The 26,326-nt window shown below is 44.6% G+C and overlaps 1 protein-coding gene across 4 annotated transcripts in view; it reads right to left on the reverse strand.

The window, feature by feature from the left end:
- LOC138958207 (dnaJ homolog subfamily C member 13-like) overlaps positions 1–26,326 on the reverse strand; it is a 90,869-nt gene that overhangs the window by 30,009 nt on the left and 34,534 nt on the right. For all 4 annotated transcript variants that reach the window (XM_070329300.1, XM_070329299.1, XM_070329302.1 and 1 more), the window contains exons 25-44: positions 25,645–25,804; positions 24,674–24,838; positions 24,101–24,205; positions 23,419–23,621; positions 22,602–22,686; positions 21,456–21,656; positions 20,478–20,632; positions 19,493–19,694; positions 18,286–18,401; positions 16,902–16,980; positions 16,298–16,430; positions 15,360–15,544; positions 15,058–15,132; positions 12,759–12,875; positions 11,417–11,596; positions 10,775–10,951; positions 10,171–10,284; positions 9,125–9,241; positions 8,350–8,403; positions 200–326 (exon numbers count right to left, since the gene is read on the reverse strand). In XM_070329300.1, coding sequence (XP_070185401.1) covers positions 200–326; positions 8,350–8,403; positions 9,125–9,241; positions 10,171–10,284; positions 10,775–10,951; positions 11,417–11,596; positions 12,759–12,875; positions 15,058–15,132; positions 15,360–15,544; positions 16,298–16,430; positions 16,902–16,980; positions 18,286–18,401; positions 19,493–19,694; positions 20,478–20,632; positions 21,456–21,656; positions 22,602–22,686; positions 23,419–23,621; positions 24,101–24,205; positions 24,674–24,838; positions 25,645–25,804 — 2,750 coding nt within the window. The remainder of the gene's footprint in view (positions 1–199; positions 327–8,349; positions 8,404–9,124; positions 9,242–10,170; positions 10,285–10,774; positions 10,952–11,416; positions 11,597–12,758; positions 12,876–15,057; positions 15,133–15,359; positions 15,545–16,297; positions 16,431–16,901; positions 16,981–18,285; positions 18,402–19,492; positions 19,695–20,477; positions 20,633–21,455; positions 21,657–22,601; positions 22,687–23,418; positions 23,622–24,100; positions 24,206–24,673; positions 24,839–25,644; positions 25,805–26,326) is intronic.

Here is a 26,326-nt window from a genome sequence, read left to right on the forward strand (position 1 = left end):
TATTCCTCCAGTAAACTGATAAACGTCCAATCCACAGTTGCGTACCTGGGTTGTTCTTGATGACATTCCTGAGACCTTCTAGCGCCATTTCTATCTTGGTGAGATGCTCACATTGAATACATACAAATTCTAACATAACCATGGAACAATAAACTCATACATTCATAAACTCATAAACGTACAATCCACAGTTGCGTACCTGGGTTGTTCTTGATGACATTCCTGAGACCTTCCAGCGCCATTTCTATCTTGACGAGGCGCTCGGTCTGGTCGGCACTGGAGGAAGACTTGCCTTGCTGTTGTAGCATCATCAGCGAGTGGAGGTACTGCACAACACATGGAGGAGAACGGTGTCAAGTGTACTGAGTGTACAGCTTGTATCACACATCAAGCCACTTACACACAGAAATACAGTATTTCTGGAGAGAGAGGGGTAGAAGTGAGAGAGGGGTAGGAGTGAGAGGGAGAGAGAGGAGGGAGAGAGAGAGGGGTAGGAGAGAGGGAGAGAGAGAGGGGGGGGGGGGAGAGGGAGAGAGAGAGGGGGGGAGAGGGAGAGAGGGGTAGAAGAGAGGGAGAGAGTGAGGGGTAGGGAGAGAGAGAGGGGGAGAGAGAGAGGGAGAGAGAGAGAGGGATAGGAGAGAGGGAGAGAGAGAGAGGGATATGAGAGAGGGAAAGAGAGAGGGGTAGGAGAGAGGGAGAGAGAGAGGGAGAGAGAGAGAGGAGAGAGAGAGAGGGATAGGAGAGAGGGAGAGATTGATTTCTATTTCTATCTTGGTGAGATGCTCACATTGAATACATACAAATTCTAACATAACCATGGAACAATAAACTCATACATTCATAAACTCATTCCCCCTCTCTCTCTCTCCCTCTCTCTCTCCCTACCCCTCACTCTATCATAGATTGGACGTTTATCAGTTTACTGGAGGAAATACAGTGGAACCCCACCTTTAAGAACCCCAATATAAGACTCCCTCCCTTTCAAGACCTGTTTTTTTTAGATATTCTTCTTCTTCTTCTTCGTCGTTCGCTCAGACAGCAACTCCGGAGGCCCTGATGAAGGCTGCTGTACGCCGGAGGCTCTCCATGGGTCCATAGAGTTTGTCCCTCATCGGTGTGTCAGCAGGCCAGGTCTCTGCTCGCAAGTTTTGGTGTGTTGGACAGTCCTGCAGGAAGTGTTCCACTGTCATTGGAGATGTGCCACAGGGGCACGATGCAGAATCACCAATGTGGAATTTGGTATATAGGTGATGTTTGAGTCTGCAATGGCCTGTTCTCAGTCTCGCAATGACCACTTGGTCATCTCTGGGTAGGAGGTAGTAGGCATCCTTTTTGTTGTAGTCTGGGTGTTGGTGGAGCCATCTTCTCTTCTGCTTCTCTTTGACTATAGTCTTGGCCTCTTCATAGGTGACTTCTTGTTCATCCTGTGGGAGCTGTCCACCTTCTTTTCTGTTCAGAACGTCTGTAAATTTACCCCTAGTTTAAGACCCCCTCCTTTTCAAGACCTGATCTTCTCTGATTTTTTGAGATCTTAAAAGAGGTTTTTACTGTATTATGCCCTCGGACAAAAATTCTTTGTTAAATTTTTATCAATCAATCCAATCAATCAATCAAGCCTGCCTAAAATGTATCCATTAATCTGAAACAACCAAACTGCTAACTTTTTTCAAATCAAGACCTAACAAAAGAAAGATGTGCGTGCCTTTTTTCTCTCCTATTTTTTCTTTTTTAATCTAGAGATTAATCATACTTAGCACCCCCCAAGGAAAAAAAAGTGTTTTCTCAAATACAGATAAAATTGTCTTCAAAAAGAACAGATTGTAGCTACAGGACCATAATATTCCGAACGCAACAAATACAGGGGTTGCTTTCAAAGCAAAAGCAGAGGTGTTGAGTTGATACAGTGGAACACCCTTTTTAAGACCCCCCCCCCCCCCCCCCCCCCCCCCCCCCCCCCAATTCAAGACCTCCTCTGAAGGGTGGTGTGGCGGGGTGGTAAGACGTCGGCCTCCTAATCGGAAGGTCGAGGGTTCAAATCCCGGCTGCGGCCGCCTGGTGGGTTAAGTGTGGAGATTTTTCCGATCTCCCAGGTCAACTTATGTGCAGACCTGCTAGTGACTTATCCCCCTTCGTGTGTACACGCAAGCACAAGACCAAGACAGTGCGCACGTAAAAGATCTTGTGATCCATGTCAGAGTTCGGTGGGTTATAGAAACACGAAAATACCCAGCATGCTTCCTCCGAAAGCGGCGTATGGCTGTCTAAATGGCGGGGTAAAAAACGGTCAAACACGTAAAATTGAAAATTTTTATCTAAATTTTAATTTGATTATATACTTACCCAACTCACATACAGCAATTTACTTCAGTTTAGTGCTAGGACGCTGAATAGCATCGCCTTGGTAACAAGGGGAGGTCACCCTAAAAAAGAGCTACCTTGACCCCTTAACAGGACAAAGTCACACGTGACTTCCTGACCTTGCCGCCATCTTTGAATCATTCAATCGAAAGCGAACATAGAAAAATTTCCCTCTTTTTTAGGAAAAACCCCCATAAAACCCCAAAAGCGGGGCAGGAGGGCGGGTATCCACTATATGTGAGTTGGGTAAGTATATAATCAAATTAAAATTTAGATAAAAATTTTCAATTAAATTACATATCTTATCCCAACTCACATACAGCAGAATGCTAATGAAGGAGGTGGGAAAACAAAATTCCACTTGTCCAGCAGCGACAATGGCTGGTAGGGAGCTACTGCCACCATGACGAGTGCTGGCCACATCTCGCAGGTAAAAATTGATGAAGACGCCCTGCGATTTCCAGTAGGCAGCGACTAAGACCTCTGCCAGCACGCCTGAGCGGAGGACTGCCAGAGAAGTAGCCCAGGCTCTGGCTTCATGAGTTCTTGACAACTTCATAGGAAGGACAGAATGCCCAATCCCAACTTGTCTGTGCCACCACGCATACGCTTGTTTAATAAGCGTAGAGACCCATCTTACCAAAGTGACCCGCGACAAGTCCTTGCTCCTTTCAGTGTTAACTGAGATGAAGAGCAGTTTTGGTCCCTAGACCTAATAGGCGTGGTACGGGATAAGTAGCTGGTAAGAGTACGAACAGGACAATTGACCATATCAGGGTCACCAGACGCAAGAATCCCACTTAAAGGAGGAATGCGAATAACAGAGGAGGACAGACCTTGTTTTTGGTTTTTGGCAAGGAACTCCGGCCGAAATCTTAAAACAAAAGAGCCATAGCTCTCAAAAGAAATATCCTTAGCCAGGCCTGAAAGAGCGTGCACCTCACCGCCTCCACGGGCAGAGGCTAACAAAACGAGGAACAAGGCTTTACGAGTCAAGTTAGCTAAGCTCGCTGAAGCTAAAGGTTCGAAATCCGAAGAGGCTAGAAACTTGAGTACCAAAAAATAAGTCCCACGCGGGAAGAGGGGACTTAGCCTTCGTAAAACCAATCGCTGCCCCCTTAAGAACACTAGCAATTACACCGCCCAGGTTAATGCTATGCCCTAATTGCTTCAGAGTAGAAGAAATGGCTGAGCGCACGACTCTCAAAAAAGAAGAAGCCAAGCCCTGAGCAGCCAAACACGAGAGATGATTAGCTACATGCATAGAGCGAGGTGAAGTAGCAGTAACTCCATTCTCCGAGCACCACTTTGTCCAAGCTGACCAGTGCGACGCATAAACAGTGCTGGTCGATTCCCTGTGGGCCTTTTGGACAAAGCCTAAAGTAGCGTCTGAGGAGCCAGAACGGCGCAGCGACCTAGAAAGAAGGGAGGGCCGTCTGCGAGGCGAAGGACGGGGAACCAATGTTGGCTGGGCCACCAAGGGGCCACCAACACCAAGCAAGGCTGTCCCAGCTCCGCCTTCCTGAGAACCTTTCCCAAGAGATGAAACGGGGGGAAAGCATAGGCTATCAGACGCGACCAGTTTACTTCGAAGGCGTCTGTTTCCCACGCCTCTGGGTCTGGAAAGGGGGAGACAAAGACCTGAAGCCTGCAGGAGAATCTTGTCACAAACAGATCGACTGTAGGCTTGCTGAAATGCCGCCCAGACGTTGTAGGACCTGATGAGTCAGAGCCTACTCCGTGTGCATCGTTGCGACGGGCGACTGAGGTAGTCCGCAAGAACGTTGAGTTTGCCTGGGATGTACTTCGCTGACAACAGAATAAGGTGCTGGCTGCCCCAGGCAAGAATCTGACCTGACCTGACAGAAAGAGCGAGAGACAAAGTGCCTCCCTGTTTGTTGATATAGGCCGCCATGGTCGTGTTGTCTGTGCAAACCCCAATTTGTTCGTTCCTGACCATAGACAGAAACGATTGGAGTCCCAGGAAAACAGCCTCTAACTCTAGGGCATTAATGTGCCCCCCACTCTGCGTCTCGTTCCTACAGACCTGACGCAGTGTGAACAGAAAGATGGGCACCCCAGCCCTCCATAGACGCGTCTGTGAACAGAAACTCGTCCGGGGGGGGCAAACGAGATTGGCACTCCCTGTGAAATCCCAGGGAGCAGCCACTGCCTCGTTGTGTGCCGAAACCAGCTTTCAAGAGAGACTACTGTCTCCCAGCCCTGAAGAGAAGGCTTCCACAGCGAACTCAGGGCAGCCTGAAATGGCCGCTTGTGGACTCTGCCTAAGGGCACAAGAGTGGCCATCGATTCCATTTGGCCAAGAAGAGAGGTCAGAACACGTACAGCCGCTCTCTTTATCAAGGACAGAGTACAAAACAGACTTTGCAACCTGTCCACCCTTCTCTGTGAAGGGCGTACCAGCCAATCGACGGAGTATGTCTTTGCGTGTGGAAGAAAAACAACCCCAATGCTAAAAACGTCTGTGCCAAACCTAGGCTTAGCCACATGATGGTGTTTAGTTCTTTCCGTAACCTCTTAGAAAGAAAAGCTGAAACTAAGGAATTCCTGCGAGTCCTTTGTGCTGCGCAGCGAAAGTCGCTGACAGAAGCCACTGCCTCAAGAGGTAGGCTTAGCCGGAAAAGTTCCGACTGAGAGGTTACGAGCAATGGCTCAGTGAGCCTAAAAATTTAGTCAGAATGTGAGCCCATAATTTGGACATGTTCTGGCGACTTGTCAGAAACCAAAGCTTATGACCCTGATGAGAAAGCGCAATTCCGTAAGCCGTAAAAGCTGAGATAGTTTTAACAGCTTGCCTTGTTTTTCGCCACAGAGGCAAAAAACAAAAATTGAGGCCTTAGCAACTTCACCCTAGAAGGTGAAAAATAAGAGGTATGCCGCACCAAAGATGGGCGTACATACCGCGAAGCTGCCTAAGGCAGAGGGTTTAACCCAATGTTTGTTTGCTTAGCTTCGTATCTTGCCTAAATAAAGGCCAAATGTGGCCAGCCGACGCAGATCACAGCTTCTCCCAGAAGATGAACCACAAAAAGCAAAGAGCGGAGAAGATCCGCCTCTTGTTTGCAACCTGAGCCAAGCAATGTGCCAAGAAAAGCGCTGGGAGGCTCCGCTGTTCAAAAGACTTTAGCCAAAGTAGCTAGAAGCAACATGACATCCTTCTCCCGTGCGTCACGACGAAACTCGAAGTTAACAAGAGCAGAGAAGATAGAGCTCTATAAAAAATCTTGCAAAGTTTCCGAAACAGAGGATAACTTGAAAAGATCATGTGCTTATTCCCCCAGAGACAAGAAAGAGGACTCAGTATAACAAACTGTTCTACTGTAGCCGTCTTCCCTACCAGAATAGTGACAACTTTCTCTACCGCATCGTCACGAAACCTGAATGGGTCTAATGACGACGCGATCAATCTCGACAGAGATCTCTGCAAAGTCTCAGAGAGAGACGATAACTCAAGCAAGCGTAAGCCAGTTACTCCAAAGACAAAAGAGAATTCTCCGAAAACGGGACTACTCTGTCTCTGCTGTATCATCTTGCCTAAGGACTGCAAGTTCCGGAAAAGTGGAACGAGGCAAGGCAAACGAGCCAATCAAATTGACTGAATTATGCAGCAGTGTAAACTTCTTAGCCAAACCAGCAGGCAAAGCTGAGGCTAAAAACAAAGAAGCACGGTAAGGCTGCGCTGAATCAGGAGCCAGACCTTGTGCTGTTAACCACGGTACAGCGTGAAACGCACCGCCATACTGCCCAGTAGTCAGTAGCATAGACAGCTCAAACGCTACCAACGGGAATTTCCGAAAACGGAACTGCTGTTTCCAGTCCTTCGCAGAACGGGAATCCCCCAAAGCGGAAGGAGGTTGGGCAACAAACCTACAAGTGTTGCCGCACCCTCCTCGAACTACCGTGAAGTAACTTCCGCCGCCAAAGCCAGTGCTAGCGGAAGTTCAACCAGTACACGGAAGTTGGCATCTTCGTCAACCTGAACAGAAGCACCAAAATCCGACTCATAATCCCGCACAACCGTGCAACAAGGCAACGAACTTCCGCCCTGACTACAATAGTCAGGCGAAGCGTCACCCAGAAGAGACGACACACGAGGGATGCGATACCCAAGCAGTGTGTCCCTAGGGACTGCTTTCCTGCCCAGAGGGTGGAAGCGGGGAATGTCACCCCCTCCTCAAAATACCGTGAAGCCACTTCCTCCGCTAAAGCCAGAGCTTGCGGAAGCTTAGTCGGTATGCGGAAGTTGACATCTTCGTCACCCTGGACGGAAGTGCCAAAATCCGACTCGTAGTCCCTCACTTCCGTGAAGTCAGGCAAGACACTTCCGCCGTGACTACCATAGTCCGACGAAGTGTCGCCCGGAAGAGACGCCCACGAGGGATTTTATACCCAAGCGGTACGTCTCTAGGGACTGCTTCCTGCCTGTAAGGCGGAAGCAGGGAAAGCTGTGAAAGCTGTGCTGCCGCACCAACTGCTCCTCTAGGGAGTGTCGGAGGACGCACTTCCCCTGTTCGGTCAGAGACCGAACGCGTGTCTGGGCTTTTCCCTCGATCTAGACGTTCACTCGATCGGAACGACGTAGACCGAGGGCCTAAGCTTTCGCGCACACGAACCGGTGTGGCTACTCTCTCCAAACCACGCACTTCGTTTTGGCCGGAGAACCCGGTTACTGGCGAAGTATAAATACCTTGATCGTCGTCAGTCCAAGAGGCCTTGGAACGCAGCAGGGAAACACCACGGCTGCCCTCAAACGAGGCGTGAACGTCGGCGGACGTAAAAGTGGAGGAAGGCGGAACACACACCCTGGCAAGGGAACGCACACCTCCCACACCGGAAGGCAAAGACACATCTCAGCCTTGGTAGACGAAAACTCGGCTGAAAGAGAGGATATCTGAGCACTCAAGGAGTGCAAAATAGCATAAACATCCTGCTTCTCGCTAACAGGACCTGAACCGGACAAGACCGGTGAAGCAGCTGAAGGCAAACTAGGCATAGCCGGAGAATTAGGTAAGTCTATCGCACATCAAACGAGGATTTAGTCAAGGATCTGTGACTTTAATCAAAGCTTAACATGCCGAACTCTACGACTTACGAGAAGGCTTCTTTGTGGGAGAAGGCTCGGCCACTGACTTAGCATTTTTATTCTTTCCTTATCCGACATGGCGAACGGAAAAAATGTAAACAAAGCTAAGTATTCGACCAAACCTAAGTCACAAAACGATAACAAACGACAAAAAAGCTCACCCAAACACACAGTAGGAGCAGAGGGACCGTGTGCAAGTACCAAGGCAGGGTCTGACAAAGGCAGAAGTCAGACAAACCGGCTGAAAGCCGGAGCAAAATCAAAACACGTCTGTAGACACGGACCGCTGAAGATGGAATGATTCAAAGATGGCGGCAAGGTCAGGAAGTCACGTGTGACTTTGTCCTGTTAAGGGGTCAAGGTAGCTCTTTTTTAGGGTGACCTCCCCTTGTTACCAAGGCGATGCTATTCAGCGTCCTAGCACTAAACTGAAGTAAATTGCTGTATGTGAGTTGGGATAAGATATGTAATTTAATTCCACTCGTGCAAAAACATGAGTGTACGTGGGAGTTTCAGCCCACGAACGCAGAAGAAGAAAAAGACCTCCTCCCTTTTAAGACCTTACTTTTCTACAGTTTTTGTTCATAACCTCAGTTAACATTGTACGCTAAGTTTTGCTTAGTGCTTGGGATCTTGGTGTTATGTCTCAGTTAAATGTATGCTTTGTATGCTTGTTGATTTGTGCTAGTTTATTCTATAATGAATTTGTAAAGCGCCTGGAGCCAATTGATGGGACTCACGCTATAGAAAAGTTATTTATTATTATTATTATTATTATTAATGTACCCCCATTGTAAGACTCCCTCCTAATTTTCTCAGATTTGGGGAGGTTCGAAAAGGGGGGTTCCACTCTACAGCCAATTGTCACAAATGGTGCAGGGAGTTACCTGTGCCTGGGAGCCCAGGAAGTCCAGAAGATCAATGGTAAACCCTTTGGCGTTCTGTAAAAGAGAAAAGAAGAAGCAACCGAAGAATATGATTAACAAATCTGTGACATAAAAACAATTAGTGGCTCATCCTGTGTGGTTACTCCATCAACCAACCAATAGACATAACAGATGATTGTGACCTACCAACTAGCATACAATCTTTCTCTCTCACCCACAATCTCTCTCTCTCTCTCACCCACAATCTCTCTCTCTCTCTCTCTCACCCACAATCTCTCTCTCTCTCACCCACAATCTCTCTCTCTCTCTCTAACCCACAATCTCTCTCTCTCTCTCACCCACAATCTCTCCCTCTCTCTCTAACCCACAATCTCTCTCTCTCTCTCTCTCCTCTCTCTCTCTCTCTCTCTCTCTCTCTCTCTCTCTCTCTCTCTCTCTCTCTCTCTCTCTCTCTCTCTCTCTCTCTCTCTCTCTCTCCCTCTCTTACTATCAGTGTACAATGGTTGTAACTTTTACTGTTCAGTATTTTGTGTATGTTGATTGCATTCAGCATTTTTGTGATTTTTTTCTGCATTGTTTTTCTGGGTATTGAACATGTTTTACTTGTCTAAGGACTGGTTGAAAGACATGGCATTGTGCCTTAAACTTTTGATCATTATGAAACAAAGTTCAGTCAGTCAGTGAGTGACTCTCTCTCTTTCTCTCTCCCCTCCAAATTAAAGCAACAGTTTACAACACTGTAGGTCAGTGGTGCATGATAACCTTGGATACTTACCTCCAGAGGAAAGGTCGGCTGCTCATTGTAAATTCTAACAAAGATTTCTCCTACATTCAGCTCCTTGGAATGGATGTCAAACTCAAATTCTGCCCCAAAACTCTGGTCACATTCTCCCTGCAAAGCAAGAACAGCAAGGTAAGCTCACTCCTGAGAGATCAGAAAGTAAGGACATAAACATGTACTTTCTTGACTGATTTGAAGACACATCTCCATCAAGCAATTATATTTTGTCTCTCCCGAAATCGGCGTATGGTTGCCTAAATGGTGGGGTAAAAACGGTCATACACTTAAAAATCCACTCAATCGAAAATATAGGTGTACGTGGGAGTATCAGCCCATGAACAAAAAAGAAGAAGAAGAAGTTTATTGTCAGGTGTTCAAGTTTGGGAAGGTTCAAGTCTTAACTCCCAGGATTTCAAAACTTAAGACCCTTGGAAGCACTTACTTACAGTGAATAATCCCCGAACAGTTGTAACACTACTTGAAAATCCTTGACTACAGATAAACTTCAAAAACAGTGCAAATGACATGATAAGCTTTCAATTAGGCTAAGCATGCGACGAATATGACAAAAAGGAACACAACCTCAGCAACTTGAAAAAACAATTTTGTTTCCACTTCTTTACAAGGCTACTGCTGACACCTAACCTCTTCATCAATTCATTAGAGGGACAACGCAGAGACACAGCAAGCCAGGCAGACAAGAATGCATGCATGCACACACACACACTTACACACACACTTACACACACACACACACACACACACACACACACACACACACACACACACACACACTTACACACACACACACACACACACACACACACACTTACACACACACACACACACACACACACGCCCTTACACACACACACACACACACTCACACACACTCACACTAAAACACACACAAACACACACACACACTCACACACTAAAACACACACACACACACACACACACTCACACACACTCACACACACTCTCACACACTCACACACACACTCACACACACACACAGAGGGCAACACATATCTCACATTGCGGATCATCCTGAGCTGATTTTCCTCCAAGTACTCTCTGAGCTGGGCCCTGGTGGCGTTGTCCCAGATAAGGTACGGGTTCTCTGTGTTACTGTTCAGGATCTTCAGCAACTGAACAAGAAAGACATAACAGGTAAACGATAAGATCAGAAAATAGCTACGTAAGTCTAAAATGGGCACACCAAATACTGTGGGTAAGAGACTGAGCATTAATGTTGTACCAAAGTAAAAGAAAGAAAGAAAGAAAGAAAGAAAGAAAGAAAGAAAGAAAGAAAGGGAAATAATAGAAAAGAAAAGAAAAGACAAAAAACAAAAGAACGCATCATATTACCATCAATCTCCCAGAGCATATCTGCTTTAAAAAAATAAAATTCCGGTGTAACCATATTTCAGTACTTAATTCTCACTGTCTCATCATATTTTTTCAGTCTTGCGTAAACCCTCTTCGAAGCAATTACTGCATTTTTCTCAACTTAGGTTAAGAATTCCACACATTTCTCCAAGAAGTACTCCACAACACCTTGAAGCCACACAGTACACAAAACCCTCCTTGTCACCTACCAAACCAAGACATCTCAACAACATCTTTAACAACTCTCACCTCTGAAGGACTAGGGTCGGCCAGTTTGCGCGCCAGGTAAGGCGTTAACATGGCCATGAGCGATTTCTTCACAGAGGGGTTGTCCGGGGGTGCACCTTCCGCTTCCGGGTCGTTATGGTAACCGGCCAGACGCGCACAGGCAAAGACACACTGCTTGGCTAACTGGTTGGCAACTTCCTGTGAGTGGACAAAACATGTATATATATTATATATATGGTTAATTTGGGAGATCATCAAACCCTAGCAGTGTGCAAAATTTCAAAGGTCTAACTTCAAAAACATCCAAGATAACTTCAATGCTAAGTTTTTATGAATCAAATATGACCCAGCTATGACCCTAAAATTTGTCGAGGCTCAACCAAACATGGGGTCATGTCAGGAGATCATCAAACCCTAAAATTATGCAGAGTTTCAAAGCTCTAGCTTCAAAAAGATCTAAGATAACCTCAACGTTAAGTTTTTGGTCCATGGCCGGACCTACCGATGGCCGTCCATACGGACGGACACTGCTCATTACTAAGACTCATCGATTACTCAGGTGAGTCAAAAATCCCTTCACTACCCTTTTCAGTTTCTTCCCAATCTCTTGTCAGAAGAACAAACACACCTGTAGAACCACATCCCACAGATTATCCACCCTACCTGCTGATTGGAGTTTTCACTTCTCTCGACCCCTCCCTCGTCGAGCGTGAAGTCGTACTTGAAGAGGTTGGGCAGCAGGTGCCAGAGGACGCCGGACTGGAAGAGGTTGGTCTGCAGCCAGAAGTCCACGCAGAACGCCGACACACACTCCGTCACCACCGTGCACAGTCGCGCCAAGTTCTAAAACAACAAACACAGAATTGTGAGATTTAGGCATCCAGTCCAAAATGACTAGAAATAAACTCATGCCCAGTCTGGCAGTGACCTTACAGGTGACTTTTTTCCACTGATAACCTCAGTCAATCACAAAATCAATTTGATTCTTCAAAATTCTTATTATTATTTCTTCTGACGACAAACTATAAAAGTGAAAGTTTTAAAGTATCTCACTCTTCAAATTCAATTCGTCTTCTTGAGAGAAAAAAATCATGTTTTTCTCATTGTCAGTTTGTTTGTTTGTTTGTTTGTTTGCTTAACGCCCAGTCGACCACGAAGGGCCATATCAGGGCGGTGCTGCTTTGACATATAACGTGCGCCTCACACAAGACAGAAGTCGCAGCACAGGCTTCATGTCTCACCCAGTCACATTATTCTGACACCGGACCAACCAGTCCTAGCACTAACCCCATAATGCCAGACACCAGGCGGAGCAGCCACTAGATTGCCCATTTTAAAGTCTTAGGTCATCATTGTCAGTTATTGACATCAGAACTTAAAGTTTGGACCAGAAGGGAGTTACCAAAAAGTGACCACAGCTGGATAGCAAGTACCAAACTGCAAAGGGGCAAATACAATTAATATTACTGTTCCTCTTCTCTACATTAATTGGAAAGTAGTAAACATATTACTGATCCTCTAGACGGCAACTGGTTAGTTTTTAAGAAAGAGGTGCTCTTTGGGAAAGGTACAATGAAAAACACACACACACACGCACGCAACTGTTAAGTTTTTAAGGAGGTGCTCTTTGTGAAAGGTTACACACACCACATACACACACACTACACCACACACACTACACCACACCACACCACACCACACACACTACACACACCACACCACACACACACACTACACACACACACTACACACACACTACACACACACACACACCACACACACACTACACACACACACACACTCACACACCACACCACACCACACACACACCACATACACACACACTACACACCACACATACACATACACACACACTACACACCACACACACACATACACACACACACTACACACACACACATACACACACACACACATACACTACACACACCACACACACACACTACACACACACACATACACACATAAAGAGAAAAGTGCTGACCTTGAAGTAGAGAATCCTGCAGAGGTCCCTAATGATGCCGGAACATTCCTGGATCTTCTCCCTGGACCCCTCAAACTGAGCCGCCACGGCGTAACACTTGGCCACGTTCATGCACACCTGTCACACAAAACACAGCATGAAAACACAAAACACAGCATGAAAACACAAAACACAGAATGAAAACACTAAACACAGCATGAAAACGAAAAACAGAATGAACACACAAAACACAGCATGAAAACACAAAACACAGCATGAAAACACAAAACACAGCACGAAAACACAAAACAGAATGAAAACACAAAACACAGCATGAAAACACAAAACACAGCATGAAAACACAAAACACAGCATGAAAACACAAAACACAGCATGAAAACACAAAACACAGAATGAAAACACAAAACACAGCATGAAAACACAAAACAGAATGAAAACACAAAACACAGAATGAACACACAAAACAGAATGAACACACAAAACACAGCATGAATAAGCAAAACACAGAATGAAAACACAAAACACAGCATGAAAACACAAAACAGAATGAACACACAAAACACAGCATGAATAAACAAAACACAGAATGAAAACACAAAACACAGCATGAAAACACAAAACACAGAATGAAAACACAAAACACAGCATGAAAACACAAAACAGAATGAAAACACAAAACACAGAATGAAAAACACAAAACAGAATGAACACACAAAACACAGCATGAAAACACAAAACAGAATGAACACACAAAACACAGCATGAAAACACAAAACAGAATGAACACACAAAACACAGCATGAAAACGAAAAACAGAATGAACACACAAAACACAGCATGAAAACACAAAACACAGAATGAACACACAAAACACAGCACGAAAACACAAAACACAGCACGAAAACACAAAACAGAATGAACACACAAAACACAGCACGAAAACACAAAACAGAATGAACACACAAAACACAGCATGGAAACACAAAACAGAATGAACACACAAAACACAGCATGAATAAACAAAACAGAATGAAAACACAAAACACAGCACGAAAACACAAAACAGAATGAAAACACAAAACACAGCATGAAAACACAAAACACAGCATGAAAACACAAAACACAGCACGAAAACACAAAACAGAATGAAAACACAAAACACAGAATGAACACACAAAACACAGCATGAAAACACAAAACACAGCATGAAAACACAAAACACAGCATGAAAACACAAAACACAGAATGAAAACACAAAACACAGCATGAAAACACAAAACACAGCATGAACACACAAAACACAGCATGAAAACAGAAAACACAGCATGAAAACACAAAACACAGCATGAAAACACAAAACACAGCATGAAAACACAAAACAGAATGAACACACAAAACACAGCATGAAAACACAAAACAGAATGAACACACAAAACACAGCATGAAAACACAAAACAGAATGAACACACAAAACACAGAATGAACACACAAAACACAGCATGAAAACAGAAAACACAGCATGAAAACACAAAACACAGCATGAAAACACAAAACACAGCATGAAAACACAAAACACAGCATGAAAACACAAAACACAGAATGAACACACAAAACACAGCATGAAAACACAAAACACAGCATGAAAACACAAAACACAGAATGAAAACACAAAACACAGCATGAAAACACAAAACAGAATGAACACACAAAACACAGCACGAAAACACAAAACAGAATGAACACACAAAACACAGCATGAAAACACAAAACACAGCATGAAAACACAAAACACAGAATGAAAACACAAAACACAGCATGAAAACACAAAACACAGCATGAAAACACAAAACAGAATGAAAACACAAAACACAGAATGAACACACAAAACACAGCATGAAAACACAAAACACAGCATGAAAACACAAAACACAGCATGAAAACACAAAACATTTTCTATCTTAATCAAGTAAAGTGAAGCATTGCACGGCACCATTGTGTATCCAGCTAGCTAGTACAGTGGAACCCCCCTCTTAAGACCACCAAAAATCTGAGACAATCAGGCCTCAAAAAGGAGGGAGTAATTAAGAAAGACTACAAACAGAAATGAGTCTGAGAAAAGAGGGCCTGAAAGGGAGGGAACCTTAAAAGGGGGGGTCCCACTGCACACAGTTTGTCAATATGTTTGGTGTGAGATATCAAAACCTTCTGCCTAAAAAGATAACGATGCAGCAAAAAAATAAAACACATAGTTATTCAACACTCTCGCTTGCAACATATTTCAACTGGGTTTTTTACCCACCTGTACTGCCAGGTCATCCGGTTTGCTCGACTTGCTTAGTACACCGACACACCTGGTGAACGCGTCATGAAGCACCTGTCAACACATACACGGCACTTCATAAAACAGCAGGAAAACATAACCATCTAATAAAAATTCTGATCAGATGTTCAGTTATGGCTGGATAGTTCAGCAGTCATTCGTCACCCCTACCCATGATCCCAAAGCATTCACATGAACCCCATGCATCTGAATACATGTACTATTCTCTTGCCAGCTCTCCCCCCCCCACCCTCCCCTGTCAATCCTCTCTCCCAACCCACCTGAATGCCGTTCTCTCGCCGCAATTCCTCGGCGTTGAGAGCAGAGCAGTTGACGGTGTGGTAGGCCAGCTCAGCGGCAGCAGACAGCAGTGGTGCAGACTTGGAGAACAACTGTTCGTCGTTGGTCTCCATCCTGATCGTCTTGATCAGCATGGGGTAGCCTGCGTACTTGAACGGCTGGAGCTCTGTCACACAAAAGGCAACAAGAGAGTTATGCTGTGATTATCCTGTTTGGTGCCAGTAAATATTTGTATACAACGCATTCACTGTATCTACTTGGATTGACGCATGATGTATTAATGAATACACTACACATGGTTTGTTTGTTGTTGCTGTTCTTTATACTTATTGAAGGGTTTGTTGCCCGTTAAAGCAAGTTACCCAGGGTTCTACAAGCAGCGGAAGGGAACTTATTCAGCGATCAAGAAAGAAGAAAAAGTGTGCAAAGTTGCCCGTTAAAGCAAGTTACCCAGGGTTCTACAAGCAGCGGAAGGGAACTTATTCAGCGATCAAGAAAGAAGAAAAAGTGTGCAAAGTTGCCCGTTAAAGCAAGTTACCCAGGGTTCTACAAGCAGCGGAAGGGAACTTATTCAGCGATCAAGAAAGAAGAAAAAGTGTGCAAGACTCCTCCTCAGTGCTTGCAACATTCTCACACGTATACACAGGTAGGCATGCACACACACACACTCATTCTCATGCACACACATACATACAAACACATGCACACACAAACACACACACCGATACACACATGTGTATACAGCCTTTTTAGGCTTCAACAACATTTTGTTCAGGTTCAGATTCGGGCAATAAACCAATACCTCCATGCAAGGTTCACGGTCCCATTGAAAAAAACTCAAACTGTCACTCTTCTTTTCAGTATGTGACGTCACTTCCACGGGCTTAATTAGAGATTATGCCCACATTCTGTTCCTCACCCGTCTTGTATCTGGCGAAGAGGATGGACTGCGCGTGGAGAATCAGGACGATGTTCTGGGGGTCAGGGCCATCCTTGACCTTTGACTTGCTGCACAGGAACTCGTAGGCTTTGTTCACTTGTTCAAACATGTCCTGCACACACACACAAAATACGTCACATAGAAACTCTTCATTCTAATCACACACCAACTGGCCAAAAATATTCTTTTCACCATGAAACTTCCATGTTTGAACTGCTATACCAGAAGCTATACAAGCACATTCATGTAAAACTTTACAAACCAACAATGTGAAAACTGTTTAAAGTTTCTTTTGCTTTGAATTACACTGTTGGCTGATAACAACACAAAAGAGTTTACAAAGCAAGTTAAATCGCCAGACCCTACCATAAGAATCACGCTCAAAAGATCAACAACATCATACTGAAAACATGACAAGTATTATTGCAGCATGTTAAAAAATACAATCATATTCTTTTTACCTTGGAGGTAGCGCAATCCTTACTTTACACTGACATTTTATTCTAATGACTTGGGAGAGAAAAGAGCACAGGAGTACGTTATGTAACAGTCATAGTGTTAAATGTCAAGAAAATGCACATACTCGTCCTTCAGGATTCTTGTCAGGATGGTACTTCTGAGCCAACTTGAAGTACGCTTTTCTGATCTTGGACTCCTCATGCCTGCAAGCAAACAAAGTTTTGGATTGGATTGGATTGGATAAGATTTACAGTCCAGTGAGGTTACCCTCATGGAAATTCGGGCTGCTTTCTCCCCGGGGAAAGCGAGCTGCCAAACACACGGCGCTACCCATATTTTTTTTTTCCTGCATGCATGTATTCATGTTTCCTGAGACTTAATGCCGTGTGAGATGGATTTTTTTTAAACTTTATTCCAAGTCCCACGGGTATTTGATGGACATTTTTATCTATGCCTATACAATTTTGCCAGGAAAGACCCTTTTGTCAATCGTGGGATCTTTAACGTGCACACCCCAATGTAGTGTACACGAAGGGACCTCGGTTTTTCGTCTCATCCGAAAGACTAGCACTTGAACCCACCACCTAGGTTAGGAAAGGGGGGAGAAAATTGCGGCCTGACCCAGGCCTGAACACGCAACCTCTCGCTTCCGAGCGCAAGTGCGTTACCACTCGGCCATCCAGTCCCAGTTGATATGTCACATAGAAATTCTCCCCCACCCCCTCCCCCCACCACACACCAACAGACCAAAAATTATGTTTTCACCGTGAAACTTGCAAATGAACTGCTGTACCAGAAGTTTTGTGCGTAAGATTTTAAACGGACAAAAGCCACCAATTTCATGTGAAACTGTTTACATTTAAACTGGTATTATTATTATTATTGTGATCATTTTTATGCGCCTAATCTAGATATAGCCCTAGGCGCTTACATATTAATTTCTGCCGTTTGAAATGGAATTTTTTACAGACAGACAGACAGACATTTTTTACACACAATATATAACGCATTCACATCGGCCAGTAAAGCTCAGTAGCCTATTAGGCGAGCATTCACCTTTCACGGCCTTTATTCCAAGTCAAACGGGTATTTGGTGGACATTTTTATCTATGCCTATACAATTTTGCCAGGAAAGACCCTTTTGTCAATCGTGGGATCTTTAACGTGCACACCCCAATGTAGTGTACACGAAGGGACCTCGGTTTTTCGTCTCATCCGAAAGACTAGCACTTGAACCCACCACCATATGGTATGCTGTATGTTTTATCAACAAATGGAATAAACCAGAGATCTAAGTGTGGCTCCACTTCCGTATCACCACTGTGGCATGTAAAAGACTACAGTCATTCTGCCATTAGTGCAGGTGGCATTACACATAAACACGCACACACCTGGGTGGCGCGACTCTGTTGCTGCTAGCTAATTCCACTGGGAGTAAGCGACCCGAATTTTCCAGAGATGGGACAATAAAGTTATGAAAATGAAAATGAAAATAAAAAGCAACCTACCCATCAGAGCCCTTGGACAAGTTGAGGACCTTGTAGGCATCGTCTATGGACATGGTGGGTGGTTTCTTCTCAACCTCTCTCTTCCACGCGTCCAGGATGTCTTTCAGCAGCCTCACCTGCCATCAATCATTTGAAAAAGTAATTATCAAATATTTCACATCTGCAACCGATAATTTGAAAAAGTAATAATCAAATACTTCACATCTGCAACCGATAATTTGAAAAAGTAATAATCAAATACTTCACATCTGCTATCTAACCATTTTCCCCCTGTGGAATGGGGAAAAAAACCATCCATTTCAAACAATAACAAATCATAGCAAAGATAACAATGCACGTTTTCCAAAATAATAAATGCTCAAACCCTGAAGGAAGCCAGCAGAAATGGAAACAGATATGTGTCATAGGTAGCATTGTGTGTAGCACTTGTTTAAGCCTTTCGCTAGCAGCCACGCATCTACGCGCGGCTGTGAGGTCACTGTTCTAAATACAGCCCTCACGCTAGTCACATGATCAAATCACATGACTTTTATCACATGGTCAGTCACGTGAGTTTACTACAAATGGCTGCCTCCATGTGTTATTGAAAAGCGATTTTAAAGTGTGTATTTTGAGGTTTTTCTCCGGGATTTTTTCATGTGATCCAAGATGGCGTCGAGGTTTGTGCGTAGGTATGATGTGGAAGACGTTCATCGCTTTATATTTGATGTGGTAATGGAGATGTCAGCGATGAGGAAAACAGTTCCGACGAAGAAGGCAATGTTTATGTTGAACAACCTGACAACGGTAAGTCTGATTCTGACTATTCTGAGGAGAATATCTTCGACAAGTACATCAGTACCGAGAGGGCGTGGTCGTGGTCGTGTTCGTGGTCGTGTTCAAAGCAGAGGTCGTGGTGAATGTGCTAGACATGATAGGGTCGCAGAAAGTGTTGATTTAGGACCTATGGATGAACATGTACACAAGGACTATCCTGTTTACATCTGATTGGTCTAGATTAATTAATATGATTTTTCTAATGAAGTACCCCAGATTTGGGGAAATTTCCTTCTGAGTGCTGAGGGTCAAAGGGTTAAGGGATCTGCATTTGGGAGATACTGGACACACTGGGTGGGGGTGGGGGGGGGAGAAGGGGTAATCAAGTTTACTGGTAGGAATATGTTTGCGTTACAGTGAAAAGTACTATCAGCAAGACAGCGGAACTCACGGGGTCCTTGATGGGCCAGTTTGGGAAGCGCGTGGTGTCACACAGGTGCTTGAGGTAGTAGATGTTGCAGAAGAGCTCGTTCTCCAGCTGCGGGTAGTTCATCACGGGGATGGGGCAGTACTGGTACAGCGCACGCGTGTTGCTCTGCAGGCGAGGCGTGAAGTCAGCCAGGTGCGAAGCGATTTTCTCTATCATCATGCGCCTGGAATGACAGACAAGTCTTTTTGGTCAAGGAATTATTACTAAAGAAGCGATTTTCACTATCATCATGCGCCTGGAATGACAGACAAGTCTTTTTGGTCAAGGAATTATTACTAAAGAAGCGATTTTCACTATCATCATGCGCCTGGAATGACAGACAAGTCTTTTTGGTCAAGGAATTATTACTAAAGAAGCGATTTTCACTATCATCATGCGCCTGATGACAGAGACAAGTCTTTTTGGTCAAGGAATTATTACTAAAGAAGCGATTTTCACTATCATCATGCGCCTGATGACAGAGACAAGTCTTTTTGGTCAAGGAATTATTACTAAAGAAGCGATTTTCACTATCATCATGCGCCTGGAATGACAGACAAGTCTTTTTGTCAAGAAATTATAACTGAACAATCTTTTGTAGCATAAAGAAGTAGCTTTACAAGTGACGAGATTTTCACTATCATCATGCGTCTGGAATGACAGTCAAGTCTTCTTTGTCAAAACATTATAATTAAACAATCCGTTGTAGCAAAAAGATGCAGCTTTACAAGTAACGATACAGTTACTTGATGGAAACAGTATAAATATGCGTGGTGACTGCCAAAATTAGAATTGTAAGTGGTCTTTTTTAAATAAAGGTAGTTGCAACTGCTCTCTCTCTCTCTCTAGCAAGCACACGTGTGCACACACACACACACAACACTTACACACACACCACACACACACAACACTTACACACACACACCACACACACAGGAGACTACCAACTCCAGTTTTCATTTCACACCTCATTTCTGTATTCCAGATGGCCTCAGGTGTGTCAAACTCTCCCAAGAAGATCTCAGCAAATTTCTCGGCAGAGTAGTTCTCCAGGTAGCACACCATGGCCTCTGGCAGAATATGACCCATCACACTGCACACCATGATGTCAGATGTCTTGTTCTGAAACACACAAAAAGTATAGACACAAGTTACTCATTACACAAACCGACAGCAGCATCTTAATAAATTGTTGTAAATTTTAATGCATTCACATACATTTTACTCCAATTGTGTAAATTACAATACCCCTTTTTTCTGAACAGCAAAAGCAACTGGATGCTGACATAATCAAGGCAATGTATTCTAGGAAGGTATCTCATCTCCTTGACAACCAGGGAGTACCGCGGATGGAGGCCGGCGTCTTACCCACTGGGCCTTTGCGCCAATCATTGCTTATTCTGAGCTGGAGCGTTTTTCAACAATCATAAGACAATAAAAGCAGATCATTGCCAGGTTTGTGTCTGCTCGCCAAGTTTGATCAGAAGGCCTGATTGAGGTGGGTGTACTTGCGGAGGACACAACGGATAAGATGCTGAAGCTGGTTGTTTGTTCGTTCATGGGCTGAAACTCCCACGGCTTTTACATGTATGACCGTTTTTACCCCGCCATTTAGGCAGCCATACGCCGCTTTCGGAGGAAGCATGCAGGGTATTTTCGTGTTTCTATAACCCACCGAACTGTAACATGGATTACAGGGTCTTTTTCGTGCGCACTTGGTCTTGTGCTTGCGTGTACACACGGCGGTGTTCGGACACCGAGGAGAGTCTGCACACAAAGTTGACTCTGAGAAATAAATCTCTCGCTGAACGTGGGGACGAACTCATGCTGACAGTGGCCAACTGGATACAAATCCAGCGCGCTACCGACTGAACTACATCCCCGCCCGCTGAAGCTGGTGAAAATTGTTATAAAGAGGATCTACGCAGACACCACAGCAACGAACCTCGTCAGAGCGAAAGGCCTGTTTGAGGTGTGAGTACTTGAGGAAGCGAGCGATGGGCAGGACGTTGGAACCGGTGTACATCATGATGAAGAAGAAGGCACCTGACAGGTAGAGGCGGGACAGGCCGGGGTTGTCTTGCATCACCAGGAACAGCAGTGTCGCTACCTTCTCCACCAGCACCGGGTCGAACGTCAGCAACAACTACAACCACAACCAGTTTTTCAGCTTTTCCACATTACTTTATTAATGACTGAAGTTGAATCACATCAAAGATTGAAGTTGTATTAAATCAATGACAAAATCCCAGGAAAGCACTTATCAGGTACAGTGGACCCCCCACCCCCCCCCCCCTTTTTTCAGACCCCCAAATTTAAGACTTCCCAATATCTAAGACCTCAATTTTCAGATCTTCTCTGTTCTTTGACCTCTGTAAATTTGCTCCCAATTTAAGACTCTCTCTTATGAGTCACAGTAATAACAGGAGGTCAATGTACAAAGGGCAGAGTTGTCTCATACCCACAACAAATGAATGAGATAATACATTTCAACAACCCAAGAAACCCCTACAGATCTTAACAGGCTTGCTGTTGATTTGGCACTGCAGGTCTCCGTTAGGGCTGAGTGAGAGAGAGAGAGAGAAGAGACAGAGAGAGAGAGAGGAGAGAGGAGAGAGGAGAGAGAGAGAGAGAGAGAGAGAGAGAGAGAGAGAGAGAGAGAGAGAGAGAGAGAGAGGAGAGAGGAGAGGAGAGAGAGAGAGTGTGTGTGTGTGTGTGTGTCTGTGTGTGTGTGTGTATGTGTGTGTGTGTGTGTGTGTGTGTGTGGTGTGTGTGTGTGTGTGTGTGTGTGTGTATGTGTGTGTGTGTGTGTGTGTATGTGTGTGTGGTGTGGTGTGGTGTGTGGTGTGTGGGTGTGTGTGTGTGTGTGTGTGTGTGTGTGTGTGTGTGTGGTGTGGTGTGTGGGTGTGTGGATTTGATTTGATTGATTTGATGTGTGGATGTGTGCGCATGCGTGCATGCGCGTGTGTGTATGCACAAGTATGTGGATGTGTACAGGTGAACTATTCATCAAAAGCAATAACAGCCTCAAAGGCCATCACAAAAAGAGAAAAGAATAAGACTGTAATGAAAGCTGAAAAGAAAGACTCACCTGTACAATGTGAGGCAGACAGGTAGCGTCAGACAGGATCCGCTTGACGCGGGGCAAGGGACGGACAACAGCTCCGTCACTGTCTCTGAACACAAAACGGCAATACATGTAGTTACTCACATCAACACTGCTACACAATTTTTACGGAGGTTATAAAACAGAAAGCTGTTTAATTAATCTACAGTGAATATTTTTGAAAAACACTTGCGGACAAACACAATTCTACCTCCTTCCCCAAATGTTCTACAAGATGAGCTTCTTCTTCAGCGTTCAACGGTTGTGTCCCTTATAATCTTAGGCCTGCTGATCGTATGAACTCGCAGGTTCGGCGCAAGATGAGCATAACCATATACTCTTTCTCCTTTTATAGCAGACTGTGATTACTGAGTTATAAGAATTTGAACTTGTCGAGCACAAAGACCATCTGCAAACAAATGTTTTCCTGAAATAATTCAGTCAGGATTTTCAAGCGTAGTAGAAGAGTTAGGCCCCACTTTAGAGAGTTAAACAATCACACTTGGTCAACCAGTTAAAAACCAATAACTGACTGCAGTGGGTATGTTATGTAGTACGTCCGCTCGATATGCCCCAATATCTTTCGAGAATATACACATTAGAATTACAATTTGTTGCGACAATGATCGCTTGCCCCGAGTGATCGCTGACAATGTGTTTTGCCTGTGGTCTTGTGCAGATTTTCCAAAGAAAAAGGCATCAAATTGAGCGAACACTGCATATTAACACTTCGACAGTTATTCGCTGCGATTGCTCGTTTTATAACTGGAGGACAATCTGTTATTGTTTGTATCACACCCACTTGCTCGGGTAATATTCAGCCATCTTGATGAGCATGTTGAGTACGAGCGTGGCCAGATCACTCTCGTTCATGACGGCTTGACCGCTGGCCATCAGCGTCCACTTCAGCTGCGGCACGGTGTGTAGCGGTCGCCAGCCGTCCATGCCCTGTGCCCAGCACCGCGTCTTGTTGTGGATCACTCCCTGTTCCCAGAACTCTTTCATCTGTGTGGGGGGAAATTGCAGTAAAGGAGTATTTTCATTTCATTTTTTCATTTCATTTCATTCACTCTATTATCCCAATGCTGGGAAATTCGGGTCGCTTCCTCCCAGTGGAAAGCTAGCAGCAACAAGAGTCGCGCTACCCAGGTGTGTGAGTGTTTAGGAGCAATCAGCCACCTGCACTTATGGCAAAATGACCGAGGTCTTTTACATGTCACTGTGGTGACACAGGGGTGGGATATGGATACAAGTCTCTGAATCTGCACATAAAGTTGACCCGTGTCCTTCCCTGCCGGGATTCGAACATGCGACCTTAGGATCATAAGTCCAGTGCTCTACCAACTGAGCTTCCCGGCCCCAAGTTCACTTATTTCAAACTAGCAAGTACTTTAATTACTATCATATGTGCCTGTAGGTATTGAAAATAATTTGAGAAAAACAACAACAAAGCAGCAACAAGCAAAACACCACAGACACCATACCTCTTCAAAGCTGTAGGGCCCTAAGCGCTCCTTTTCAGCGTTTCCGAAATACCACTCCTTCTCACTGCTTCTCTCCATGTCCGGGGACGCTTCAATGACGTTAGTCTGTGAGGAAAAAGGCATATTTTTTACTAATAAACTGACACTCACACACACTGATACAAACAGATACTCACAGACACCCTCTCAGGCACACACACTGATACAGACACACACTCAGACACAAACAGACACGTAAACAATGATACAGACACGTATACAATGACAGAGACACACTCACAGACACTCTCTCATGCAGACACACACTCACAGACACTGACACAGACACACTCTCATGCAGATACAGACACTGATACAGACACACTCTCATGCAGACACAGACACTGATACAGACACGCTCACAGACACAAACTCACTACACAGGCAGACACATTCAATCTCTCTTTATCTCCAACTTTCAAACAAAGGCCCACAACCCCACCCCTTCCCCGCTCTTACTTGTTCCCCACCATCACAGTTCTGTTCTAGTTGTTCATCACATATCCAAAAGTACAAATGTGCAACAAATCCTACCTGCAAAGGTACTGTGGCTCGTGATGTATGTAAATGAGCCAGGGTCAGGAGATCAACCAACACCTTGATGCCATTAGCGTCCATGATTTCTTTCACGTTACGTTTGTGCAGGATGAGTCTGTTGAGGAAGCCCACCAAGCGATCCCTCTCTAACCGGTCTGTACACTGTGTAGTAGAACACAAAGCCATTGAACGGAATTCCACTCTTCTTTTTTTTTTTAACATCAAAACATTAAACCAAAGTGTAGCGCCATACTTTATGGCAGCTTGCTTTCCCCGAGTGAGAAAGCAGCCAGAATGTCCACGAGGGTAACCTCAAAGGACAATATGATAACAATACCAAGTAAAGCTTATTTTTTATACTTATGTCAAGTGTCTTCTTCTTCTTCTTCTTGTCGATCACACTTATAATGTTAGGCCGGAGAACGAGACGAATGTCAAGAGTGAATTTAGAGTCATTTCATTTTTGCTTTTTAAATGTACTGACTGACAGTTTGCAGTTTACTTACATTTATTTTCTCTGTGTGTTTGCTGCTATGCCAATATTCTATCAACAATATATTCATCAATAACGTGTTCATTTAATTAAACTCTTTGTGAAAGGCACCGCAGATAGTGCTGATTTTGACATGGTAAAAGGTCAAGGTAAAGGTAGTCCCACAACCATATTTGATCGTAGGGGAGCGAGATGTTCGAGATCTCGACTTTTTTGGAGCCAGCTTTACAAGGGCGGTGCCCATCTTCTCTCCCTCGCTGCCTTTGCCTTCCCCGTCCCTAAACAGCTTCAGTCTACCCATTTCCAGCTAGGTGAACTGGAGAGCGCTCAGAAAAAAACAAGTATTTGCATTCGCCCTGGACAAGGATCGAAACCACTACCTCCAGCGTGAGAGGCAAGCGCTCTCACCACTGCGCCACTGCGGCTCTCAACACGCACACCCGCAGAAACGTTGAAGCGTGTAAATAAGGCCTACCCTCTCCAGCATGCCGACAATGTAGCGCGTGTCGTTGAAGGCACCGATCTCCTCGTGGCAGCGGCCGTACACGATGGCCATGGCCTGAAGGCACATACACTTCATTGGGATCTTGGGTGTCAGCAGGAACCGGTGGTACAGGTCGTTGAAAAACTCATAGCTGAAGGCAAGAAAAAAAAAATAAAGAAAAAATAATCAAAATTACACGCATACATACACATACACACACACACACACAGAGTAGCTGAGACACTGTTTTTTAACATCTCTACATACAGTCAACACCAGTCAGATCTATACAGCTTTTAATCATAACAACAAGCACTGTCCTGCATAACATTTTTCAACACAGACCATGGACATTTTGAATTCAAGTACAGTACAATACAGTGGAACGCCCCCGTTTAAGACCCTCCTTCCTCAGGTGTTCTGTTCAAAGCCTTTGTAAATTTACCTCCATTTTTCTTCTTCTTCTTCTGCGTTCATGGGCTCAAACTCCCACGTACACTCGTGTTTTTTGCACGAGTGGAATTTTACGTGTATGGCCGTTTTTTACCCCGCCATTTAGGCAGCCATACGCCGTTTTCGGAGGAAGCATGCTGGGTATTTTCGAGTTTCTATAACCCTCCGAACTCTGACATGGATTACAGGATCTTTTTCGTGCGCTCTTGGTCTTGTGCTT

Source organism: Littorina saxatilis, linkage group LG2 (assembly GCF_037325665.1).
Source record: "Littorina saxatilis isolate snail1 linkage group LG2, US_GU_Lsax_2.0, whole genome shotgun sequence".
In the NCBI taxonomy this organism is placed as follows: Eukaryota; Metazoa; Mollusca; class Gastropoda; order Littorinimorpha; family Littorinidae; genus Littorina; species Littorina saxatilis.